The sequence below is a fragment of the Culex pipiens genome, chromosome 3, assembly GCF_016801865.2.
Source record: "Culex pipiens pallens isolate TS chromosome 3, TS_CPP_V2, whole genome shotgun sequence".
NCBI lineage: Eukaryota > Metazoa > Arthropoda > Insecta > Diptera > Culicidae > Culex > Culex pipiens.
The window spans coordinates 40,819,073-40,840,481 of record NC_068939.1 but is presented as its reverse complement, the minus strand read 5'-3'; the positions used below and the strand labels follow the sequence as shown (position 1 = coordinate 40,840,481).

The window sequence follows — 21,409 nt, the reverse complement described above, 5'->3', positions numbered from 1 at the left end:
ATTGCATTTTGTTTGGGTGAAACTTAATGAAAAAAATATTTAAAACTTTTCTTTGTATTTGGGTGGCTTTATTTCAGGAAGTAAAAGACCAATCTTCTTGATAGGAAATTTAATTTGAATTTTATCAGCTCTTGGAAAAAAAATCGCTTCAGTTGTGAGCAGGCACTATTTTCAAAACTTTTTTCAAATTGAAGTTGATTGATTGATTGATTGCTTTTTTTATTCGGTAGGAAAAGCCACCAAAGCAGTAGCACCAAAAACCTACATCGTTTTAAAACAATATACAATAAATTTTAGTGTTTACAATTAACTTTTAAATATCCGGTCAAACTCCATTGGTTTCCACCTGTGAGTTCAGTATTTTTATATTTAAAATTCTGTTTGAAATGAAAAATGATGTGTGAATTTTGTTTGGCAAGATTTAAAATGTTTTGAAAAATCACTTTAGAAAATAACTGAATCCACCTATGTGGCTGGTGCCTTTTTCATTACTTAATGAAATTGGATCACTCAAAAGATCTGAGAATAATTTTAATAGTAAATATGTTTTTTTTTCTTAAGTTCATAAATATCAATTAAGTTGTCATAACTTGAAACAGGGTTGCAAGACCTCGTTTAATTATCTATCCAATAATGGATCCCAAAATCATGTGCAAGATTATAGCTTTATATCCTCAGTGAGGAAGCCAAAAATATAACTCAATGGCAATATTTTTGCAAGTTTTTCTCTATGCCTCAATTGTTGTCTTTTTTTCCATCGCAACTTTTATTTCAAGTTTTTTACTTTCCAGAAAACCAAGGGGCAAAAACAAAGCTATTCACGGTGTGTTTTTTAGAACAAACTAATGATAAAAAATTCGGTATGTCTGATATTTGGCACCGTGCAAGAAGGGTTATTTTCCGACATTTTGCGGGGTATACCGAAATATTTCGTCGGGGGGTCTAGAACAACTTTTTTTTTTGAAGATTATTTTCCGATTTTATGGGATATTTGTTCAAAAAAGTCACAGAAAATCGGTGCATTTATGTTGATATCACTCAAATTTCTTATGAAATTGCCTTGGGGACTTTAATCAACCATATTTGACAAATATTTGACCTCCAATAAAAAAAAATCGAACCAAATTTACCTGACTTCTAACTTTCTTCGAAAAAAAATCCATGCTGGAAACTCCGATACGACCGAAAATAAAACTTTTCTTTGTACAATTTGTCATGAAAATATAACATCACATTGCCCTGATACAAATTTGAGCATTAAACAATGCAAAACATAGATTTTTTATTTAATAAGCTGTTCATAACCCAATAGTAGGGTAAGTGAAATTTCACGATTTCGTGGACAGCGTGAAATGCGTGAAATCTGACTTTTTCCGCGAAATTCCGTGAAATTTTATGTTTGTGTGAAACTGTAACAATTTTTCTTAAAATAATTTATTAAACCCAAACAGGAATAAAATCATCTTAAGAACTATTGTAGAATTAAGCGAGTAAATACCCTCGTTCATATAGGGTTAGTGAAAGTTGATTTCGTGGATGGTGTGAAACTCTTTAAATTTATAAATTTTCTCTGTTTTTTTTTTCAGATAAGATCATAATTAATACTTCAACCATAAAGACTATTTAAGTAAATTTAATTAGTTTTAAATTGTAAAGCTCGATATGAACCATTTGAAGAATTGTTCAGATTTTGCAGTTTATCCAGAAACTAACTAAATTTAGTAATATTTTCATTCGCTGTTACAGTAGTGAAACTTTAAATACTTTTTTTTAAAGGTATAATTTTTGAATAAATTAAAAGAATTTCGAAATAAAATGAAGAGAATATTTTTTATCTTTCAATTCACCTTTTAGAAACATGTCAGATTTTTGAGTCCTGTTTAACTTTAACTAGGGGAAATATACCTATTTTAATCACTCTAAGCCGTTCGACCAATTCTCATCACTTTTGCCGTTTTCCGCTATTAAATCAACATTTTCAGAAGTATCAACAATGAAGAGTTGCTTGCTCACTTTTATTTGAGCTATTTATTACTTTGGAACAGTCAAAAACACTTTATGAAAGCTGTAATTCATGATCAAAGTGCTGATAGGCTGATAATAGAAATAGGCTGAAAAAGGGTATAGTTACCCTATATTTGATATTTGGGTGGATGATTCCCGTGAAAGTATTTGATATTTAGGTGGAATTTGAGTGGATGTTTAAAAACCACCTTTTTTGTTTTCTTTTCTAATTTTGAATAAAAATTTTGATTTCGTTACAAATTATATTATTTTTGTCAAAATGATTTAAAATTTAGTTTTTGAAAAGAGAGATAAAAAATAATTTTAAATTGGCTAAATGTCGCAGAAAATTCGAACCGTTTTACTCATTTTGGCTGGAAAGGATAATTAAATTTTGCTTCGATTTGAAATTTAATTAAACGTTAACTGATAAAACGTCGAAGCAGATCAATAAATAAGAATACGTATGTCTACATTTTGTTTCAAAATATAAGTAGGTGCCATCTAAAACCAGCTGGATTTTATTTTTGAAATTAAGAGATTTTTTTGTGTTACATTCAAAATTAGTGAAGATTTTTTTGTTTATTCAAGAATAATATATAATGAAGCATAAAATGTAGTTTCTGTGATTTAAACATAAGATTTTCAGAGTAATTTTAAAATTTTTCACGTTCCGCGAAATTTGCGTGAAATGTGGTGTTTTGAAATTGAGGGCCCCGTGAAATTTGCTATTTTCGACTGTGAAAAATCACCAAGCCTACCCAATAGGTTCCAAAAAATATTTTTTCAATCCTCTGCCACATTAGACCATTACATTTTAGAATCAATCACGTTGTAGAGAACAGTTTTCTGAACAAGTTCCATAAAAAAGAACCAATTTTGGTTCAATATAAGCAGAGATATGTTAAATTTTCTGAAATAAATAGTGTCTCCCTCCAAAATTTCTTAATTCGATTACCTTTCACATGATGGGTACAGTCTACTTAATTTTGTAATGAATGCTATAGAATTATTTTCATGAATTTCGTCAAAACTTGTTATAATTTTTATGTTTCAATAAAATACTATTTATAAAAAATATCTTTGTAGGCAGTGCCCATCATGTGAAAGGTAATTAAATTAAGATATTTTGGAGAAAGATTTTAATTGAATTTGAAAAAAAATTGAAAAATTGAAAAAAAAAGAAAAAAATGACTTCAAACTATTTTGAGTACATTGTACATATAACATTTGTTTTTGTATTTTAATCAAATAGGGCACTTGTAGACTTTTTCTCTTTTCGGGGAAAAAAATTCCCGGGATTTCCCGTAAAAGAATATTTCCCGTTTCCCAGAAAATTTGAAAATTTCCCGGGAATTCCCGAATTTTAAGGAAGTATACATTTTCTTAACTTTAAGGAATAACTTGTTAAATGCTCTGAAAAATAATATGTAAATAAAGAAATTCAACAAAATCTTGTTCAATTCAATTCATTGTTAAGTTTAATAACAATAAAATAATATTTCTAATGATATTAAGGGTGCAATGCACCGAAGGAAGTCGTTGTCTTATTATTTCAAAATTGTCAAACTTAGTAAAATTAGTCAAACTTTGTTGTAAATAACTTTGTAGAAAGTACTTTAGGGGATAAATGAAAAATCATAACGATAGTTCCCGTAGTTTTGAAGATACTAAAATGTCTGTAACAAAAATCTTGGTGCAAAAGCTTTGGTTGATGTGCACCGTTAATTTTTGAAGCATCTGATTAAAAATAAACTATTACAATTTAGGTAAACTAATTGAAGAATAATTGGTGATAAATAAATTTGAGATTTTTTACGTTTTTGTTTACCAAGATCAAATGAGATGAAAATTGTATTGGTATAATGAAATATGTCAAATAACGTTTTACAAGAAGAAATTTTTCAATTTGTTTTATAAGAAATTACAATTTGAAGTATAGTATAGGAGAAATATGAAGCACAACAAAATACAAATAATGAATGACTGATTGTGGAGTGATGTTGATTTATCATGTAAATTAATTTGTGTTTTTGAGCTATGAAATTTGTTTCAATTGAAGTCATTTATGAAGCTGAAAAGCTTGTAGCATAATAGAACCATTAAAAAATCATTGAAAAACTTCACCTCTCAGACCCAAAAACTGCGAACATATTTTTAAAAACTTGCTCCAAATATTTGAAATCATAAAGTAGTTTGAAGTTAAAGCTTTAGTTTTTTTCAAGAGCTGAAACCAATATGAACTGTTTTTGAAAAGTAATTTGTTATGAAAAACATAATTTCTTTATTTCTATTTCATTTAAATTCTAAGTGTCAAACCACAATCTTAAATTGGTCACAGAGGCAAGTTTAAAAGAAATTTTATGATGGTGGAGTATTTTTTATTTGATGGGCAACACTTTGGTAAAAAACTTTTCAACAAAAAATACCAGAGGTCATTTTTGGATTTATTTTACGATTCGAACTTAGAAAATAAGAAAAATCAAACATTTACTTTTAAAGAATGCATATTCTCTAAAATGGTGAAATTGTATTGATTTTATAGATTTTCTAAAAAAAAAGTCGGAAATAACATTTTAAAATGGCTGTTTCTCGAGAACTACATCAGCGAATGTTTTTATTTTTTGCACAGAGATGCGCTATGGTGTAAGGAACTGATAGACCCCAAAATCTCGGATGGCATTTTTTTTCATAATACAGTGGACCCTTTGGCTGTCGATCCTCTCGATATCAATATTGCTCCAGCTGTCAATAAAATTTTCAGTCCCTTCAAGAAGATTGCTTTGATTTTGCGTTCTTAAATTTGATAACTCCCTCTCTCGACGGTCCCTTCAATATCGACAACGAGAGAGTCCACTTTAACAGTATTTTGAGCACCGTGCGTTATTCCTACAATTTCCAAAATTTCCAATATAAGGAATTGTTACTAGCAATGTAATTAGCTAATTCTACTACCACATAACCGCCAAAATGGCGTAAACGCCACGAGACACTAGATTGAATAGTGTTTTTTTTCAAATCCTTTGTTTTCTTATAACATTTGGAAAGCCCAAAATAAGACCTAGGTTTCGTTTTTAAGTTCGATTTATCAAAATGCCATTTTTCCTTAGTCAGTAGTGCCCCTACCAATGATTGGCACCTAATATAAAGCATGATTTGTCATTTGGTTATTTTTGTTGGGAGCTTTTAAAAAATCTTGTTCAGGTGGGGCAAGTGTACCATATGAATTTGAAGTATGGAAAGGAATACGAATTGCTGCTACAACATATTTTATTGGGAAATAAATACATAAAAATATTTACTTAAAAACTGATAAACAATTGTTAAAAAAAATATCCATGCAAAATACTGTTATTGTATGAAAATTTACTAGCCGTGCGCCGTTGAGGTCCCAGCGGACTGACACGGACACTCAACCGAACACACGGACTCCTGAATATTAAAAGTGGCCGATCTTTGGGATCGGCGAACCAGGTAGACTTCTCTCTCCTATTTTCCGTGGAGGGAAAGCCACCATTTTCCATCCCACCAATTGTATGCCGTCTCAACGTGACGCCGTCTAGAACGGCCTTGTTCGTAGCGGTACGAAAATCCCTTCGGAATTAAATTTAAAAGTGAAGGTTCGTGGAAGAATTGTAACCAACGGTTACACTTTAAAAATAAATATTACACGGTCAAATCGGGATGATCGCCGGTTTACAACGACACATGATCGGCACTGATTTAAGATTCGTCTTTAAAAACTTTCAATCAGACAGACACTTCTTGTGTCATATCGGTTGTGATCAGCAGTGCATGATGTTTGTTGACGTCATTATAGTCTTCTTTTAAATTCGTTCGAACGATGATGCTATCTTGTCGTATGTCGCTTTATGAACGAAGTTTCGAAAAAATACATTTTCAGGTTTGAATTTGAGTAAACAATAACAAACACGCTTTGTTTGGATGGCTGTTTTGTACATTGTTCCTAAATTTGGATGAAGTTTTAATCTAAAATGTAAACAGTAGATGTGTATGCAAGAGTGACTCAAATTCCCTTTGGAAATTTGTCGCAATTGATAGCAGTTCTTACGGTTTTCGTTGAATCTCTCTAAAACAAATAAAATATTTGTCCAACTAGCAACGTATTTTTTATTGTGTTTCAACAAATGTTTCTCAGCAAATGATAAGATTTTGAAAAAGTGGTGCAAATGAAATTTTGGTAACCAAAAGCTAAGCTCGTTTAAGCCCAAAATGCACATGCGCCAATATAGCACGATCATATTTTGTTGAACCTCTGCAAGTTAATTCAATTCAACCCGTCGAGGATCGCTGCGCGTGCGCGTATAGCGAAGTTTTCAAAATAAATTTCATGGACAAAACTGTCGCGTTTTGTCAAAACGTAGGGTATTAATCCAATTAGAGGTAGAATCGGAGCAAAATTGCCAGTCCATAGTGGGCAGCTTAAGGCAGAGGAGGTTCGCTTTAGTTCAAAACTAAGTTGTTGTTTTTATACGCCATACGAATAGATAATTGATACAAGTGCCTTACAACGTGTAATGGTGTGAACTATCTGTAAATTCAACAGCATGTTGAAGTTTTTGCGAGACACGATGGTTGTACTACTGATTTTTTATCTTTATGGGCTTTATTCTGTGCAAGGAAATGATGCTGGTAAGTAATAAAGTTGAATGTAGTTTTTTGTTGTATTCAATTTGAACAAGTTGATCCCAAAAATCTTCCTAATAGATAATCCGAAATGGCCAGATCTTTATCAATACGATAATTACGCTCATTGTAAGGAGCATGGAAGTGCCTTCTGTATGGTTCGCGCAGTGGTGAAACCAAACTCTTCTAATGAAGTTTGGAATCGAATTCAGGTCGGTTGAGATTTAGAATCTGAGATTCAGTTGTTGATATTTACTGAAACTTATTTCGCAGGGCACCATTTCAAATAGACGGTTCTATCCCCATAATTTAGTGGAACGAGCAATTTGCATCGAAAGATGTCTTAAAACCGTCAGAAATCTTAGTCATAGTGAGCGCCAAGAACTGCTAGTGGAACCTTTTGCTGTGGAATTCGATGTTAGTAGATTTTTAATTGTCCTAGTATGGCACGATAAATGATTTGATCCTTTTCCTTAGTACTTACTTGATAGTAAATTCTTTCCACACCAATCGCACTATCGAAAGTTATACGGAGAAGTGGTGAACTTGTGTATCAACCAGGAGCTTCGTTCGGAATTTGGGCTGCTAGCCTTCGCAGAGATAGAAGACTGTCATGAGCCTAATCGCAGATTAGATCCACTTGACACGTGGGACGGCATCTGCATCGCCGTTATCTGTTTAGTTATTGTGTTTGCAATTTTAAGCACGATCTTTGACTATCATCTGAAGAAGAAATTAGCTTTGGATGATCACTTTGCAACGAATCTAGAACCAATCGGTATGTTGATTTTTATTAGTGTCAAGTCAAGTATCATGTTTAACTTTTTTTTCTCCAGAATACCGCCTCGCTACGATTTGGTCAGTTCCGCGCAACCTGCGCTCGATGGCCGCCCCTCCCAAATCCGCCCTGGGTAAGGATTTCCTCTGTTTGGAGGGTGTACGATTCGCCACGATGGCCTTTGTTGTCATGGTTCATACGCTTCAAATGTGGATGCGAGTGCCGCTGCAAAATCCGGAATTTTATGAAGATGCGTTTGAAGATCCGATCATAGCATCTTTGACGCAAATGGCCACAAATTTGGTGCAGTTGTTCTTCTCCATCGGTGGATTGCTAACGGCAGTGAATCTGTTGGACTTTTTGGCCAAAAATCCTGACAGCATTCGAAGTTGGCGGAAGGTGCTGTGGGACAAGGTGGTCAACCGGTTGAAGCGGATCCTGCCAGTGTATCTGTTCATGATTCTGATAGCAGCCACCCTATTTAGGAGAATCCCTCTAGGACCACTGTATGATCGGATTGTGGGCGCTGAATCGAGCAATTGTCGCACGAATTGGTGGAGCAATTTGCTGTTTGTGAACAACTACGTCAATGGAAATGATACGGTGAGTTCCGAATCAAAGCATCATCATCAGAGCATAATGTTGTAAATCTTTCCATCAGTGTCTACGAGCGAGTTGGTATTTGAGTGCAGATTTGCAGTACTATCTGTTTGGAATATTTGCATTGCTAATGATGACAAGGTTCCCGAAGACCACCAAGTACTGGATCGGCTTCATGGTGATACTGAACTTTGCTGGACCAGGCTTGGAGATATGGTTTAGGCAACTGCCTCCAATTTCAACAAACGCTATTAGGTTTGCTTGTGATAAAAATCGTAAACTATTTGACTCTTTCCTATAGCTATCATTTTTAAAGGTTCTCAGCTCCAACCTTTTTTGACGACGAATGGATGGAAAAAATATACAAGCCGTTCCAGACGAGTAGCGCCGGGTACTTTTACGGTATCATGGCTGGGATGATGTATCATAAATTAAAACACACTGGAAAGATCCTGGTGGATCGAAAAGTTCGTTGTAATCTCTATTCTACTCGTATTAAATGTTTAAAAAAAATCCTAATTTCTCATACAGACTCGCTTTTGGATCGGACTACTGTCGCTAAGCTTTATTGTTGTTTGTTATGCACCAGGATTCCTCATGTACGAAGCAAACCTCAAGCCTCTTCCGTGGCCAATGCCATTCTACGGTTCTGTGACCAAGAACAGTTGTGGCTTTGCGTTCACCGTGGTCTTTCTCAATATGGCTCTCAACGAATCAGGTTTGTGATAAAACTTTCTTCCGATCGATTCTTAAATTCGTGTGATTTCGCTTTCCAGGAAAAATCAGGAAACTGTTGGAACACCAATACCTCGTACCGCTGGGAAAACTGAGCTACACGGTGTACCACATTAATTTCCTGCTTTTGACGGGATTGGTTGGCGCCGTGCGGGATCCGCTAAACTTTGACTTGACCAAGCTGGTTTGTACCTTTAACCCTGCATATACTTCATTCTGCTGCAAATCAATTTCATTTTGTTTTTTTTTCGACTTTATTATTCCAGATTATTAGCATGCTGAGCGTCACTGTGCTTTCGTACGGGCTCGGACTGGTGATGTTCTTGCTGATCGAGCAACCGGCGGCCAATCTGCTGGGAAGCAAAACGAGGTATTTTGGCTTTGCTGGAAATATTCTGGCGGAAAAAACAGAGCGCTGCATCAACTAGTCCAACAAAATGCTTCTCGAGCTGAAACAAAAGCGTGAACTTAAACAATAGTTGTGTAATCCGATTTGAAAAATCTCGTTATCATTTGCCTAGTGATAGAAGTGCATTTGTTATGAAATAAAATCTTTGTGATCATCGTTACATTTTAGAAGAAATCGAAAGTAGCAAGAATCAGAACATTTCAAACATAATGATTTTGTTCACAAAATTGCCGGATGGCTGGTGGATTCTGATTCCTTTAAGTACAATGAAAATAAGTGTGCAAGTTTTTGTACTCGAATTCATATGTAAATATTATTTTGTTTTTTTTTTTTATTATTATGAGAAACACATTTTTCCGACAGTCACGCCAGAGCACTTTTTGCACCACCTCTAAAAAAAATGACTAACATTCAATGGAAAATGGTCTTTACACCTCTGCTTTCAGGTAATAACTAATTCATGATACCAAATCTTTCACGGTGAAGTTATACGAGTGGTCTAGTGGCATCAACTTGGACCATTTTTTGAAAAGAAAAGGAAAGCTAAAGGTCAGCCGTAATGTTTTGCGCCACTAGCGTGACCGCCGAATTTTGAATAAGAAAATTTCCTTAAAGCTGCCAAATTCCTCTTCGAAAACATTCACACTTGTCAGTTCTTGTGGGCAGCGCATTGGAGGGGGGATGTTTTCATTAGGGTGAAGTCTAGCATTGTAAAAATATTTTTGCAATTCCGTTGTGATATTATTATTTTTCTCGAATGGAAAAATGGCTTCCTACTGGTACACTACTGAAAAGTGTTTTTCAACAACCATTTGTGTGCTGCAAAATTCAACGTTTCAGCACTTGTATTGAAAAGTAACACTTTTTGGTACTGTTTTGGGAGTTGACCCTTAGCTCGACGGTAAAAACAATCAAGTTAGGAGATTTCGGAATCAGTTATTCATCTCGTTGCAAAACATGATTTTTTCAGCAATTGACTATTCGCGTTTTTTTATATGCTGTCCAATTAAGGCATTTTACATTATTAGTCTCTCCGTAAAGGTTGTTAGCGAAACAATTATTGAGGCTCGATAACAGTAACGGTAGTTCTATAGTAATCGTCGGGGAGAAAACGATAATCTTAATTCATGATATGGTTATCATGTTAAATTTGCAATGCCTTTACCAAGAAAACATTTTTTTTAACTGTACTGTATTTTCCGAAAGTGCTAAAATTTTCATAATCGGCAATATGGGTATCAAACGAAGCGAAATTTAGTTTGCTTTTTCGATTTATTAAAGTTTTTGTTTGAAATACTAATATTTTCACAAATTACCGTATTTTTTCGAAAATACTCAAATTTTCAAGATATACAATATGGGTATAAAACGACGCAAAATTTTGTATGAGGCATACACAATTTGAATGTTTGTATAAAACATGCAAAATTTCGCTTCGTTTGAACCCATATTGTACCCATATTGTATTGTATATCTTAAAAATTTGAGTATTTTCGGAAAAAGATGGTAATTTGTGAAATTTTTAATTTCTTTAAATTCTTTAAATTCTTTAAATTCTTTAAATTCTTTAAATTCTTTAAATTCTTTAAATTCTTTAAATTCTTTAAATTCTTTAAATTCTTTAAATTCTTTAAATTCTTTAAATTCTTTAAATTCTTTAAATTCTTTAAATTCTTTAAATTCTTTAAATTCTTGAAATTCTTGAAATTCTTGAAATTCTTTAAATTCTTTAAATTCTTTAAATTCTTTAAATTCTTTAAATTCTTTAAATTCTTTAAATTCTTTAAATTCTTTAAATTCTTTAAATTCTTTAAATTCTTTAAATTCTTTAAATTCTTTAAATTCTTTAAATTCTTTAAATTCTTTAAATTCTTTAAATTCTTTAAATTCTTTAAATTCTTTGAATTCTTTAAATTCTTTAAATTCTTTAAATTCTTTAAATTCTTTAAATTCTTTAAATTCTTTAAATTCTTTAAATTCTTTAAATTCTTTAAATTCTTTAAATTCTTTAAATTCTTTAAATTCTTTAAATTCTTTAAATTCTTTAAATTCTTTAAATTCTTTAAATTCTTTAAATTCTTTAAATTCTTTAAATTCTTTAAATTCTTTAAATTCTTTAAATTCTTTTAATTCTTTTAATTCTTTTAATTCTTTAAATTCTTTAAATTCTTTAAATTCAATTTTTGTACCGGTTGGGTGAACCGGTTTAGCTGCTTTGGTTTGATTTAGATACATAATGATGATGTTTGATATGTCTTATGATACATTTTGTGATAGTAATGGTGACCCGGTACAACTTTTGTACCGGTTGGGTTTTCCGGTTTTGCTGAATCGGTTTGATTTTCATACTTTTCATGCAATTTGATGATACATTTTGTGATAGTAATGGTGACCCGGTACAACTTTTGTACCGGTTGGGTTTTCCGGTTTTGCTGAATCGGTTTGATTTTCATACTTTTCATGCAATTTGATGATACATTTTGTGATAGTAATGGTGACCCGGTACAACTTTTGTACCGGTTGGGTTTTCCGGTTTTGCTGAATCGGTTTGATTTTTATTAAAAATGACTTTTCATGCAATTTGATGAAGTTTGATATGTCGGATGATACATTTTGAAATAGTTTTGGTGAACCGGTACAACTTTTGTACGGGTTGGGTGAACCAGTTCTGCTGAATCGGTTTGATTTTGATACAAAATGACTTTTCATACAATTTGATGTGCCGGATGAGTGTATTTCTCAACAAAAAAAAATTTCCACTGTTTTACTAAAGTAAGCACCCCCTCCTCCCCAAGCCCCGCCCAGAAGATTAACAGTACTGATATTTTTTTCTTAAGGTAGACATCCTGATGATTCCAAAACACTATAGAATATTGATGTTTGGTACTATTTTGCCTGTTTCCCAGGCCTTCAAAAATCACTGTAACGCAGTTTGCAGGCTTGGGGTTTGGACTGTTATCAACCTTGCTCGCCATGTAAGTCTCCATAAAAAACATGGGGCCTGTCCCTACAAAAGTTCTATGAAATGATTCGGAAATCCATAGCTTGAGGAGGGATTTTCTCTTCGATTTAGTGTCTTTGGCAAAGTTGTAGGTTATGATTAGGACTTTCTAGAACATAATATTTTCACAGAAAAGTTTTCCCGTTTTTTTGTTTTTTTTTTTTTTGAAAAACTCGATTTTGACAAACTTGTTAGAGGCTTGGCAAATGGTTGTCAGAAGATGCAAGGAAATGCAGTAGTGCTGGAAATGAACTTCCCAAGTCTTCTCATTATTCAATAGCAGTGGAGTTTTGTTTGAGTGTGTGTATATCAAGCCTTTAAAACTTATATCAAGCACTCAACAGTAGATTTCACTTTATCTTTTTTTTTGTTTATTGAAAATTTTACCTACAGGAAGTAAGATAAAATCTTAAAGACAACAGTTGTGGTGGTTAGCAGCGCTTCATTTTCTCTTGACGTCACTTGGCCTTTTCATTCGGTTCGCTGCGCGCTTTTGCCGGGCTGTCGAGCGATATCAATAATATGTAAAAAAAATCTAGAGTATCAAAGTATACGATACCAGGTTGATTGTTGAGTAGCCAGTTTTTGTGGGTCTACACTGTGTTCAAACCGTTGAGAATGGGCTAGGAATATTCGACTAAGACCTTTTCTATTGTTTCGCTTGAATTTATGGTAATAAATTGGTTCAATGTTTAAACATTATGTTTTGACCGGATATCAGTCTACATATCGCGATGTGTAATTGTAGTTTTTCTAGTTTGTGCATATAATCGTCGTGGAAATAATCTTGACATCTTGTATCGGCTCAATAGGCATAAATTAAGTCAAGAAACCCCCTCCCCTCCACCTTGTCACGCATCTTATACCTTAACTGTCCAAAATTGAGACGCCCCCTCGTTTTGAACGATCCCTAAGCGATACTTTATCATAATTGAAAATCAAAACTTCACCCACTGAAATTGTTCGGGCAGAACTTTTTTAGCAAACAACCAGTGAACCTGTCAGAAGTTTGATTAGGTCATTTCAAGGACTCGACTGACCGGTTACCAAATCTTAATTGCTGGCTGCCATTAGAATAGAATGTGAACACACTGGTCAGTGTATTGTGGGCAGTGCAAGAAAGCGGTGGTGGGCTTAAGAAAAGTGTTTGGTTTTCTTGTTTCGAACTCAAGAAAGATGATGCAAGCGCATTAGTGATACTAGAGCATTTAAATATTGAAATTGCGTGATTTAAAAAAAAAACAACAATATGTCGAAGAAATTTACCTTCCTACCAAACAAGATTATTGTTAAATTGATATTATTATGTTGCACTCATCATGTATTGAGTCACGTACAAGTAGCATTTGCTGGTAAGAAAGTGACATATCGTCGTGATCATGTTGTTCTGTCGCAGAATGATTTTTGACGTTCCGAGAAAAAAGCGTTCTAATGTTTGACCTTGAATAAACGCAATGTTAAAAATAACAATCACGTTTTGTTTGGTTAGCCAATCTGTGCATTGTCTTGAAGTCCTGGTTGAATTTGGTTGCTGGAGTCCCGAGTTATAATTGCAAATGTTTTCGGTAGTTGGGATCTTACTTATGTCAAACGCGTTCTGACCTGAAATCTCTTAGGGCAATTGTCGCACTTACATCAATTTTCAGGGTGTGTCAAGATAGCACGACAAGATTGAAACTTCTTTGATTGTTGATGTGATGATTGTCTGAGCCCAAGTGTCCTAGTAATTGATAATTGTGAATAGGATCAATTCCACCTGAACCAGATTCTCACCACCATGGCAGTCGTCTATTGCCGGCCGCTCCCATCTTCCCTGCGCACCAGGTACATGGACAGGGATTCGCAAGACGGGAAGTGTTGATGCTCCACTTTTTTAAGTGTATTAAGGGAAAATCTCCACGGTGTCCTCAAGTAAGTTTTGGATGGAGTTGGACGATTTTTGGGAAGCTGAATGGTCTAAGCGATCGTTTGCATTGTTGTTTTTTTGGATTCGTCGTGTGTTCTCATTTTCAATGGGAAAGCTTTCAATTCTTCTCATCTTTTATTGGATGAATTCTGTAAGTCGCCCAGGCTAATTTTAACGAGGTAATTTTAGATTCAATTTCAAATGAGCCTGCAATCTTGCATGCAATTATGTTTAGTTCCAAAATTCACTAGCATTCAATTTGTATTTGTTGGAACCCTAACATCTCTAGTGTTCCATGGTGTAAATTAGAGGAAACAAATGTGTGGTGTGGTGAATATAGGAAAACGTCATCTAACGTCAATTTAGAACACAACGTAGGAGTTTTTGTTATTATTTACCTTTCGATCTGTGATAATTAGAGTGTTGTTTGAATATTGTGAAATGTTACTTGTTAAGTTAAGACCAATAAAACGACCTCTTTTACATCCAGCCTCCGTCCAGACAAGTCGTCTGGAGGAGTCACCAAATCCCAGTTGTTTTTACTCCCTCCGAACTCTGGTCCGCTCGTCCGCATCGTTGCTGCTGGAAGGTTGGCAGGGAAGGTATTTGCCGATGGGCCTCCAAAAAGCTTTTTAAATTTATTTTCTTCCAGTTAAGGAATTTACTATAATCATGTATGGAGCACTTGTAGATATTTTACTAATGAACAAATTTGTAGAACATTGTTTTGTTCTAAACTGAATGCTGTTGACATTAGAGCGTAAACAAAAATCCCCTCACCATCGCGAGTGAGGGACGCCGATGGTGGCATTTTTAGACATTGTTTACGCTCTAGTGTCAACAGCATTCACTTTGGAACAAAACAATGTTCTACAAAATTGTCCGTTTGTTCAAAATCTACAATTGCTTCATACATCATTATAGTGAATTCTGTAACTGGAAGGTAATAAATCAAACGAGGGCTTCGCGATGGTTTTTTGCCATTTGCCTACCCTGAAGGTTGGTCGCCGGTGGATCCGGTCTTCTCTGAGTCGGCCCCTAGCCGAACAGTATTCTTTGTCCGATTCTTGGATTCAACTATATCAGTGTAAGTCCTCCTCCAGCTACCAATGTTCCACGGTAAAGTGGAAAGCATTTTGCTTGCCAATCCAAAGGACAGGGTATCGAACCCCGTCGTGAGTCCAGAACTTTCTCGTTAGGAGCAGATGGAAGAGATAGAAACTTCTTTCATATGAGCAATTCTCTACGAAATCGGTTTTTTTTCTTCAATTTTAATTTTTGTATTTTTTAATCCGGCTGAAACTTTTTTGGTGCCTTCGGTATGCCCAAAGAAGCCATTTTGCATCATTAGTTTGTCCATATAATTTTCCATACAAATTCGGCAGCTGTCCATACAAAAATGATGTATGAAAATTCAAAAATCTGTATCTTTTGAAGGAATTTTTTGATCGATTTGGTGTCTTCGGCAAAGTTGTAGGTATGGATACGGACTACACTGGAAAAAATAATACACGGTAAAAAAAATTTGGTGATTTTTTTATTTAACTTTTTATCACTAAAACTTGATTTACAAAAAAACTAACTTAATCCACCTATGTGGTTGGAGCCTTCCTCACTTATTACCAACAATGGCTGATATGATGGAATTGTACAAAAATTTCATCTATTTTTAAGATCCGGAATAAAAAAGTACATAAATATCACTTAAGTGGCCATATCTCGAGACAGGGTTGCCAGATCTTTAATGTTTTGGACTCGTTGGAAAGGTCTTTTGATAACCTAACCAACGATGGGTTGGATGGTGGATCCGAACATAGTTTACATACATTTAAGTGAGATCCGGCATCCAAAAAGTACATAAATATCACTTAAGTGGATATATCTCGAGACAGGGTTGCCAGATCTTAAATGTTTTGGACTCATGGAAAAGTTCCTTTGATAACCTAACCAACGATGGGTTGGATGGTGGATCCGGACGTAGTTTACATACATTTAAGAGAGATCCGGCTTCCAAAAAGTACATCAATATCACTTAAGTCGGGATATCTCGAGACAGGGTTGCCAGATCTTCAATGTTTTGGACTCGTTGGAAAGGTTTTTTGATTACCTAACCAACGATGGGTCGGATGGTGGATCCGGACATAGTTTACATACATTTAAGTGAAATCCGGCTTCCAAAAAGTACATCAATATCACTTAAGTGGGCATATCTCGAGACAGGGTTGCCAGATCTTCAATGTTTTAGGCTCGTTGGAAAGGTCTTCTGATAACCTAACCAACGATGGGTCGGATGATGGACCCGGACATAGTTTACATACGTTTAAGTGAGAACCGGATATATGTGAAAACACATTTTTATACATAACTTTTGAACTACTTATCGAAACTTCAATCTGTATAAAACTCGATCTATGGGACCCTAAACCAAGTCGAATGCAACAGGTTCGGGTCAAATCGGTTCAGCCAGTGCCGAGAAACATGAGCTAGTTTGTTGGTCACATACATACATACACACACACATACACACACACATACACACACACATACACACAGACATTTGTTCAGTTTTCGATTCTGAGTCGATATGTATACATGAAGGTGGGTCTACGACGTTTTTTTGCAAAGTTCATTTTTAGAGCAGGATTATAGCCTTACCTCAGTGAGGAAGGCAAAACACTATTTTTAATTTTTTTTATTTTTTGATATGTTTTAGAAGACATAAAATGCCAACTTTTCAGAAATTTCCAGGTTGTGCAAAAAATCACTGACCGAGTTATGAATTTTTTAATCAATACTGATTTTTTCAAAAAATCGAAATTTTGGTCGTAAAAATTTTTCAACTTCATTTTTCGATGTAAAATCAAATTTGCAATCAAAAAGTACTTTACTAAAATTTTGATAAAGTGCACCGTTTTCAAGTTATAGCCATATTTAAGTGACTTTTTTGAAAATAGTCGCAGTTTTTCATTTTTTTAAATTAGTGCACATGTTTGCCCAGTTTTGAAAAAAATATTTTTGAAAAGCTGAGAAAATTCTCTATATTTTGCTTATTCGGACTATGTTGATACGACCTTTAGTTGCTGAGATATTGCAATGCAAAGGTTTAAAAACAGGAAAATTGATGTTTTCTAAGTTTCACCCAAACAACCCACCATTTTCTATCGTCAATATCTCAGCAACTAATGGTCCGATTTTCAATGTTAATATATGAAACAATTGTGAAATTTTCCGATCTTTTCGAAAAAAATATTTTTGGAATTTTCAAATCAAGACAAACATTTTAAAAGGGCGTAATATTGAATGTTTGGCCTTTGTGAAATGTTAGTCTTGATTTGAAAATTCCAAAAATATTTTTTTCGAAGAGATCGGAAAATTTCACAAATGTTTCATATATTAACATTGAAAATCGGACCATTAGTTGCTGAGATATTGACGATAGAAAATGGTGGGTTGTTTGGGTGAAACTTAGAAAACATCAATTTTCCTGTTTTTAAACCTTTGCATTGCAATATCTCAGCAACTAAAGGTCGTATCAACAAAGTCCAAATTAGCAAAATATAGAGAATTTTCTCAGCTTTTCAAAAATATTTTTTTCAAAACCGGGCAAACATGTGCACTAATTTAAAAAAATGAAAAACTGCGACTATTTTCAAAAAAGTCACTTAAATATGGCTATAACTTGAAAACGGTGCACTTTATCAAAATTTCAGTAAAGTACTTTTTGATTGCAAATTTGATTTTACATCGAAAAATGAAGTTGAAAAATTTTTACGACCAAAATTTCGATTTTTTGAAAAAATCAGTATTGATTAAAAAATTCATAACTCGGTCAGTGATTTTTTGCACAACCTGGAAATTTCTGAAAAGTTGGCATTTTATGCCTTCTAAAACATATCAAAAAATAAAAAAAATTAAAAATAGTGTTTTTTTGTAAATCAAGTTTTAGTGATAAAAAGTTAAATAAAAAAATCACCAAATTTTTTTTACCGTGTATTATTTTTTTCCAGTGTAGTCCGTATCCATACCTACAACTTTGCCGAAGACACCAAATCGATCAAAAAATTCCTTCAAAAGATACAGATTTTTGAATTTTCATACATCATTTTTGTATGGACAGCTGCCGAATTTGTATGGAAAATTATATGGACAAACTAATGATGCAAAATGGCTTCTTTGGGCATACCGAAGGCACCAAAAAAGTTTCAGTCGGATTAAAAAATACAAAAAAAATCGAATGACCGAAATCCTAGAGAACTGCTCATATGTAAAGTGTCAAAGTGCGTTTTTTCGATTTTGTTGAATATCTTTCAGGATTGAAATCGAATTTTGGGGATCTATGAATGTCAAAAGGTGAGGCATTATGAGCTGCACAAAATGGCGTTCTGAACTCAAATTTGCCCTAAATTTACGTGCGACAAGTTAGCACGACAGCGAGGAATTGAGTTAAGAACGCCATATTGTGTAGCATTCCATACCTCACCTTTTAACCTTAACACTTATTTCAAAATCCGGATTCAAATCCTGAGATATTTAACAAAAACTTTTCGTGTAATGTTGTCACTCTTCATATGAAATATCACACCCTGCAATTGCGACAACTTTTCAAAGGGAATTTTAATCAGGGACCTTTTGTCAGTCTTGCATTCACGTCTATTTGTTTACATTTTAAATTATAACTCAGAACAAAACGTTTTCAATCGTGCACAGTGCTTGTAAAACAACAAATCGTTGTTTCTCATATTGACTAGTAACAAGGACAACATGATCTCGCCGAAATTATAATCTTATAATGTGGGAATTTTGAATTAAAAAATGTAAAGGTTTTTTAGACAATGTCAAACTACCCGCTCTTTACCGCTACGACAATTACGACCAGTGTCTGGCGCAAGGAAGTACCTTCTGTATGGTGCGAGCAGTGGTGAAGCCAAACTCCTCCAATGAAGTGTGGAATCGGATACAGGTAAGGTTAAGATTCAGTTCAGACAATTATCCGTCAACGTTGACATTTGTATAAAATCAACAATAATTACGTTTTAGAGTACTTACTCGAATGGACGCTTCTATCGCCATAATTTAGTGGAACGTGCAATTTGCATCGAGAGGTGTCTTCAAATCGTCAATGAACTTAGCCATAGTGAGCGCCAAGAACTGCTAGGTGAACCTTTTGCAGTGGATTTCAAAGTAAGAATAGTGATCTGTTATTGAAATCATGCGAGATTGGAACCCTTTTTCTAGTATTTTCTAGATGCCAAATTCTTCCCACTTCAATCGCACCACCGAAAGCTGCACGGAGAAGTGGTGAACGTGTGCGTCAACCGGGAGCTTCGTTCGGAATTTGGGCTGGAAGCTTTCGCAGAGATTGAGTACTGCCATGAACCAAATCGCAGGGTGGATCCACTTGACACGTGGGATGTTATCTGTATCGCCGTTATCTGTTTAGTTATTGTGTTTTCAATTCTAAGCACGATTTTTGACTATCATCTGAAGAAGAAATTATCTCTGGGAGACCACTTTGGAACGAATCTCGAATCAATCGGTATGTTGATGATTTTTTTCTGTGTCAAATCATGTTTCATGTCATTTTTCCAGAACACCGCCTCGCTACAGTTTGGTCAGTTCCGCGCAACCTGCGCTCGATGACCGCCCCTCCCAGATCCGTACTGGGCAAGGATTTCCTGTGTTTGGAGGGTGTACGATTCGTCACGATGTTCGTTGTTGTCGTAGTTCACGTGGCTCAAATGTGGATGAGAATTCCGTTGCAAAATCCGGAACTGTTTGAAGAAGCGTTCCAAAATTCGATTTTTGCATCTGTGTGTCAAATGACCACAAATTTGGTGCAGTTGTTTTTTACCATTGGTGGATTGCTAACGGCTGTGAATCTGTTGGACTTTTTGGCCAAAAATCCTGGCAACATTCGAAGTTGGTGGAAGGTGCTGTGGGACAAAGTGGTCAACCGGTTGAAGCGGCTGCTGCCAGTGTACCTGTTTATGATTCTGATAGTAGCCACCCTATTTAGAAGAATCCCTATTGGACCACTGTATGATCGAATTGTGGGCGCTGAATCGAGCAATTGTCGCACGAATTGGTGGATCAATTTGCTGTTTGTGAACAACTACGTCAATGGAAATGATACGGTGAGTTCCGATTGAAAGAATTATCATCAGAGCATAATTTTGTTAATCTTTCCATCAGTGTCTACGAGCGAGTTGGTATTTGAGTGCAGATTTGCAGTACTATCTGTTTGGAATATTTGCATTGCTAATGATGACAAGGTTTTCGAAGACCACCAAGTACTGGATCGGCTTCATGGTGATACTGAACTTTGCTGGGCCAGGCTTGGAGATATGGTTTAGACAGCTGCCTCCTCTATCAACAAACGCTATTAGGTTTGCTATATTTCTAATTTCTCAACCACTTAACTCTTCATAAATTTATCTTTTTGAAGGTTTTCGGCTCCAACCTTTTTTGACGACGAATGGATGGAAAAAATGTACAAGCCGTTCCAGACGAGTAGTGCCGGGTACTTTTACGGTATCATGGCAGGAATGATGTACCACCAAATCAAACACTCTGGAAAGATTCTCGAGAGTCAAAAGGTAAATATGTTTTCAGGGCTCAATCTCCTATATATTACTCTAATCCTTTCAAAATTGCACGCCCAGGTTCGCTCTGCAATCGCAATTTTAGCAATAGTCGTTACAGTTGCCTGTTATGCACCAGCGTATCTCTTGTATGAAGCAAACCTCAAGCCTCTTCCGTGGCCAATGCCAATCTACGGCTCTGTGGCCAAAAACATATGTAGCATAGCGGCTGCCGTAGTGTTCGTCAATGCGGCCCTCAATGAAGAAGGTATACTTGTGAAAGCGTCTCTGGTTATCATAGATTGATGTTCTTTTTCCAGGCTCATTTAGGAATATTATGGAGCACACTTGCCTCGTACCGCTGGGAAAACTGAGCTACACGGTGTATCACATAAATTTTGTGCTTGTGACGGCGTTGGTCGTTGTCGTGCGGGAAACCATAACACTTGATGCATCGATGTTGGTAGGTCCTTGATTGCTTTAATTTTTTGCATCATCCCAATTTATGTTGAACTAACCCAACACGGATTAATTCTATTTTTTTGCAGATTGGGAGCACGGTGGGCATCTTGGTGCTTTCGTACGGGCTAGGACTGGTTCTGTTCCTGTTGGTCGAGCAACCCTTGGCTAATCTGTTGGGAAGTAAAACAAACTACTTCCGGTTTGCTGGTAAATTTTCAGTGAAAAAAGCGAAAGGCCTATCTGGTTGTGCCAATCAAAAGAATAAAAGTAAAAAATAAAAAAAAGA

At 35.0% G+C, this 21,409-nt stretch overlaps 2 protein-coding genes across 4 annotated transcripts; both read left to right on the top strand.

The window, feature by feature from the left end:
• Positions 1–6,358: 6,358 nt before the first annotated feature.
• On the top strand, positions 6,359–9,037 carry LOC120431211 (nose resistant to fluoxetine protein 6-like). 3 transcript variants are annotated; one of them, XM_052711089.1, is made up of 8 exons: positions 6,359–6,657; positions 6,733–6,863; positions 6,925–7,068; positions 7,129–7,429; positions 7,488–8,032; positions 8,091–8,284; positions 8,346–8,747; positions 8,806–9,037. In XM_052711089.1, exons 1-8 carry the CDS (start codon positions 6,573–6,575, stop codon positions 8,879–8,881), a joined length of 1,878 nt encoding a protein of 625 aa, XP_052567049.1. In that variant the 5' UTR covers positions 6,359–6,572; the 3' UTR covers positions 8,882–9,037. The 3 variants fall into 3 exon arrangements, with proteins under 3 accessions (XP_052567049.1, XP_052567048.1, XP_052567050.1); XM_052711088.1 differs by having other exon boundaries at positions 8,346–9,037; XM_052711090.1 differs by lacking the exons at positions 8,346–8,747; positions 8,806–9,037 and having other exon boundaries at positions 7,488–8,204.
• Positions 9,038–9,039: 2 nt separating this feature from the next.
• Positions 9,040–21,409, top strand: LOC120431209 (O-acyltransferase like protein-like). Its single transcript, XM_052709871.1, has 11 exons — positions 9,040–9,124; positions 14,571–14,669; positions 18,910–19,040; positions 19,118–19,261; positions 19,316–19,616; positions 19,670–20,214; positions 20,273–20,466; positions 20,526–20,676; positions 20,743–20,929; positions 20,982–21,124; positions 21,210–21,409. Exons 1-11 carry the CDS (start codon positions 9,040–9,042, stop codon positions 21,399–21,401), a joined length of 2,172 nt encoding a protein of 723 aa, XP_052565831.1. The 3' UTR covers positions 21,402–21,409.

Excerpts from the sequence above, each read along its gene's own strand:
- LOC120431209 (XM_052709871.1), top strand. The coding sequence starts at position 9,040 with ATGCTGAGCGTCACTGTGCTTTCGTACGGGCTCGGACTGGTGATGTTC. Across the intron at positions 20,677-20,742 it reads AGATTCTCGAGAGTCAAAAG|GTTCGCTCTGCAATCGCAAT; the intron begins GTAAATATGTTT and ends TTGCACGCCCAG. Across the intron at positions 21,125-21,209 it reads CACTTGATGCATCGATGTTG|ATTGGGAGCACGGTGGGCAT; the intron begins GTAGGTCCTTGA and ends ATTTTTTTGCAG.
- LOC120431211 (XM_052711088.1), top strand. The coding sequence starts at position 6,573 with ATGTTGAAGTTTTTGCGAGACACGATGGTTGTACTACTGATTTTTTAT. Across the intron at positions 7,069-7,128 it reads CTTTTGCTGTGGAATTCGAT|TACTTACTTGATAGTAAATT; the intron begins GTTAGTAGATTT and ends CCTTTTCCTTAG. Across the intron at positions 8,033-8,090 it reads ACGTCAATGGAAATGATACG|TGTCTACGAGCGAGTTGGTA; the intron begins GTGAGTTCCGAA and ends TCTTTCCATCAG.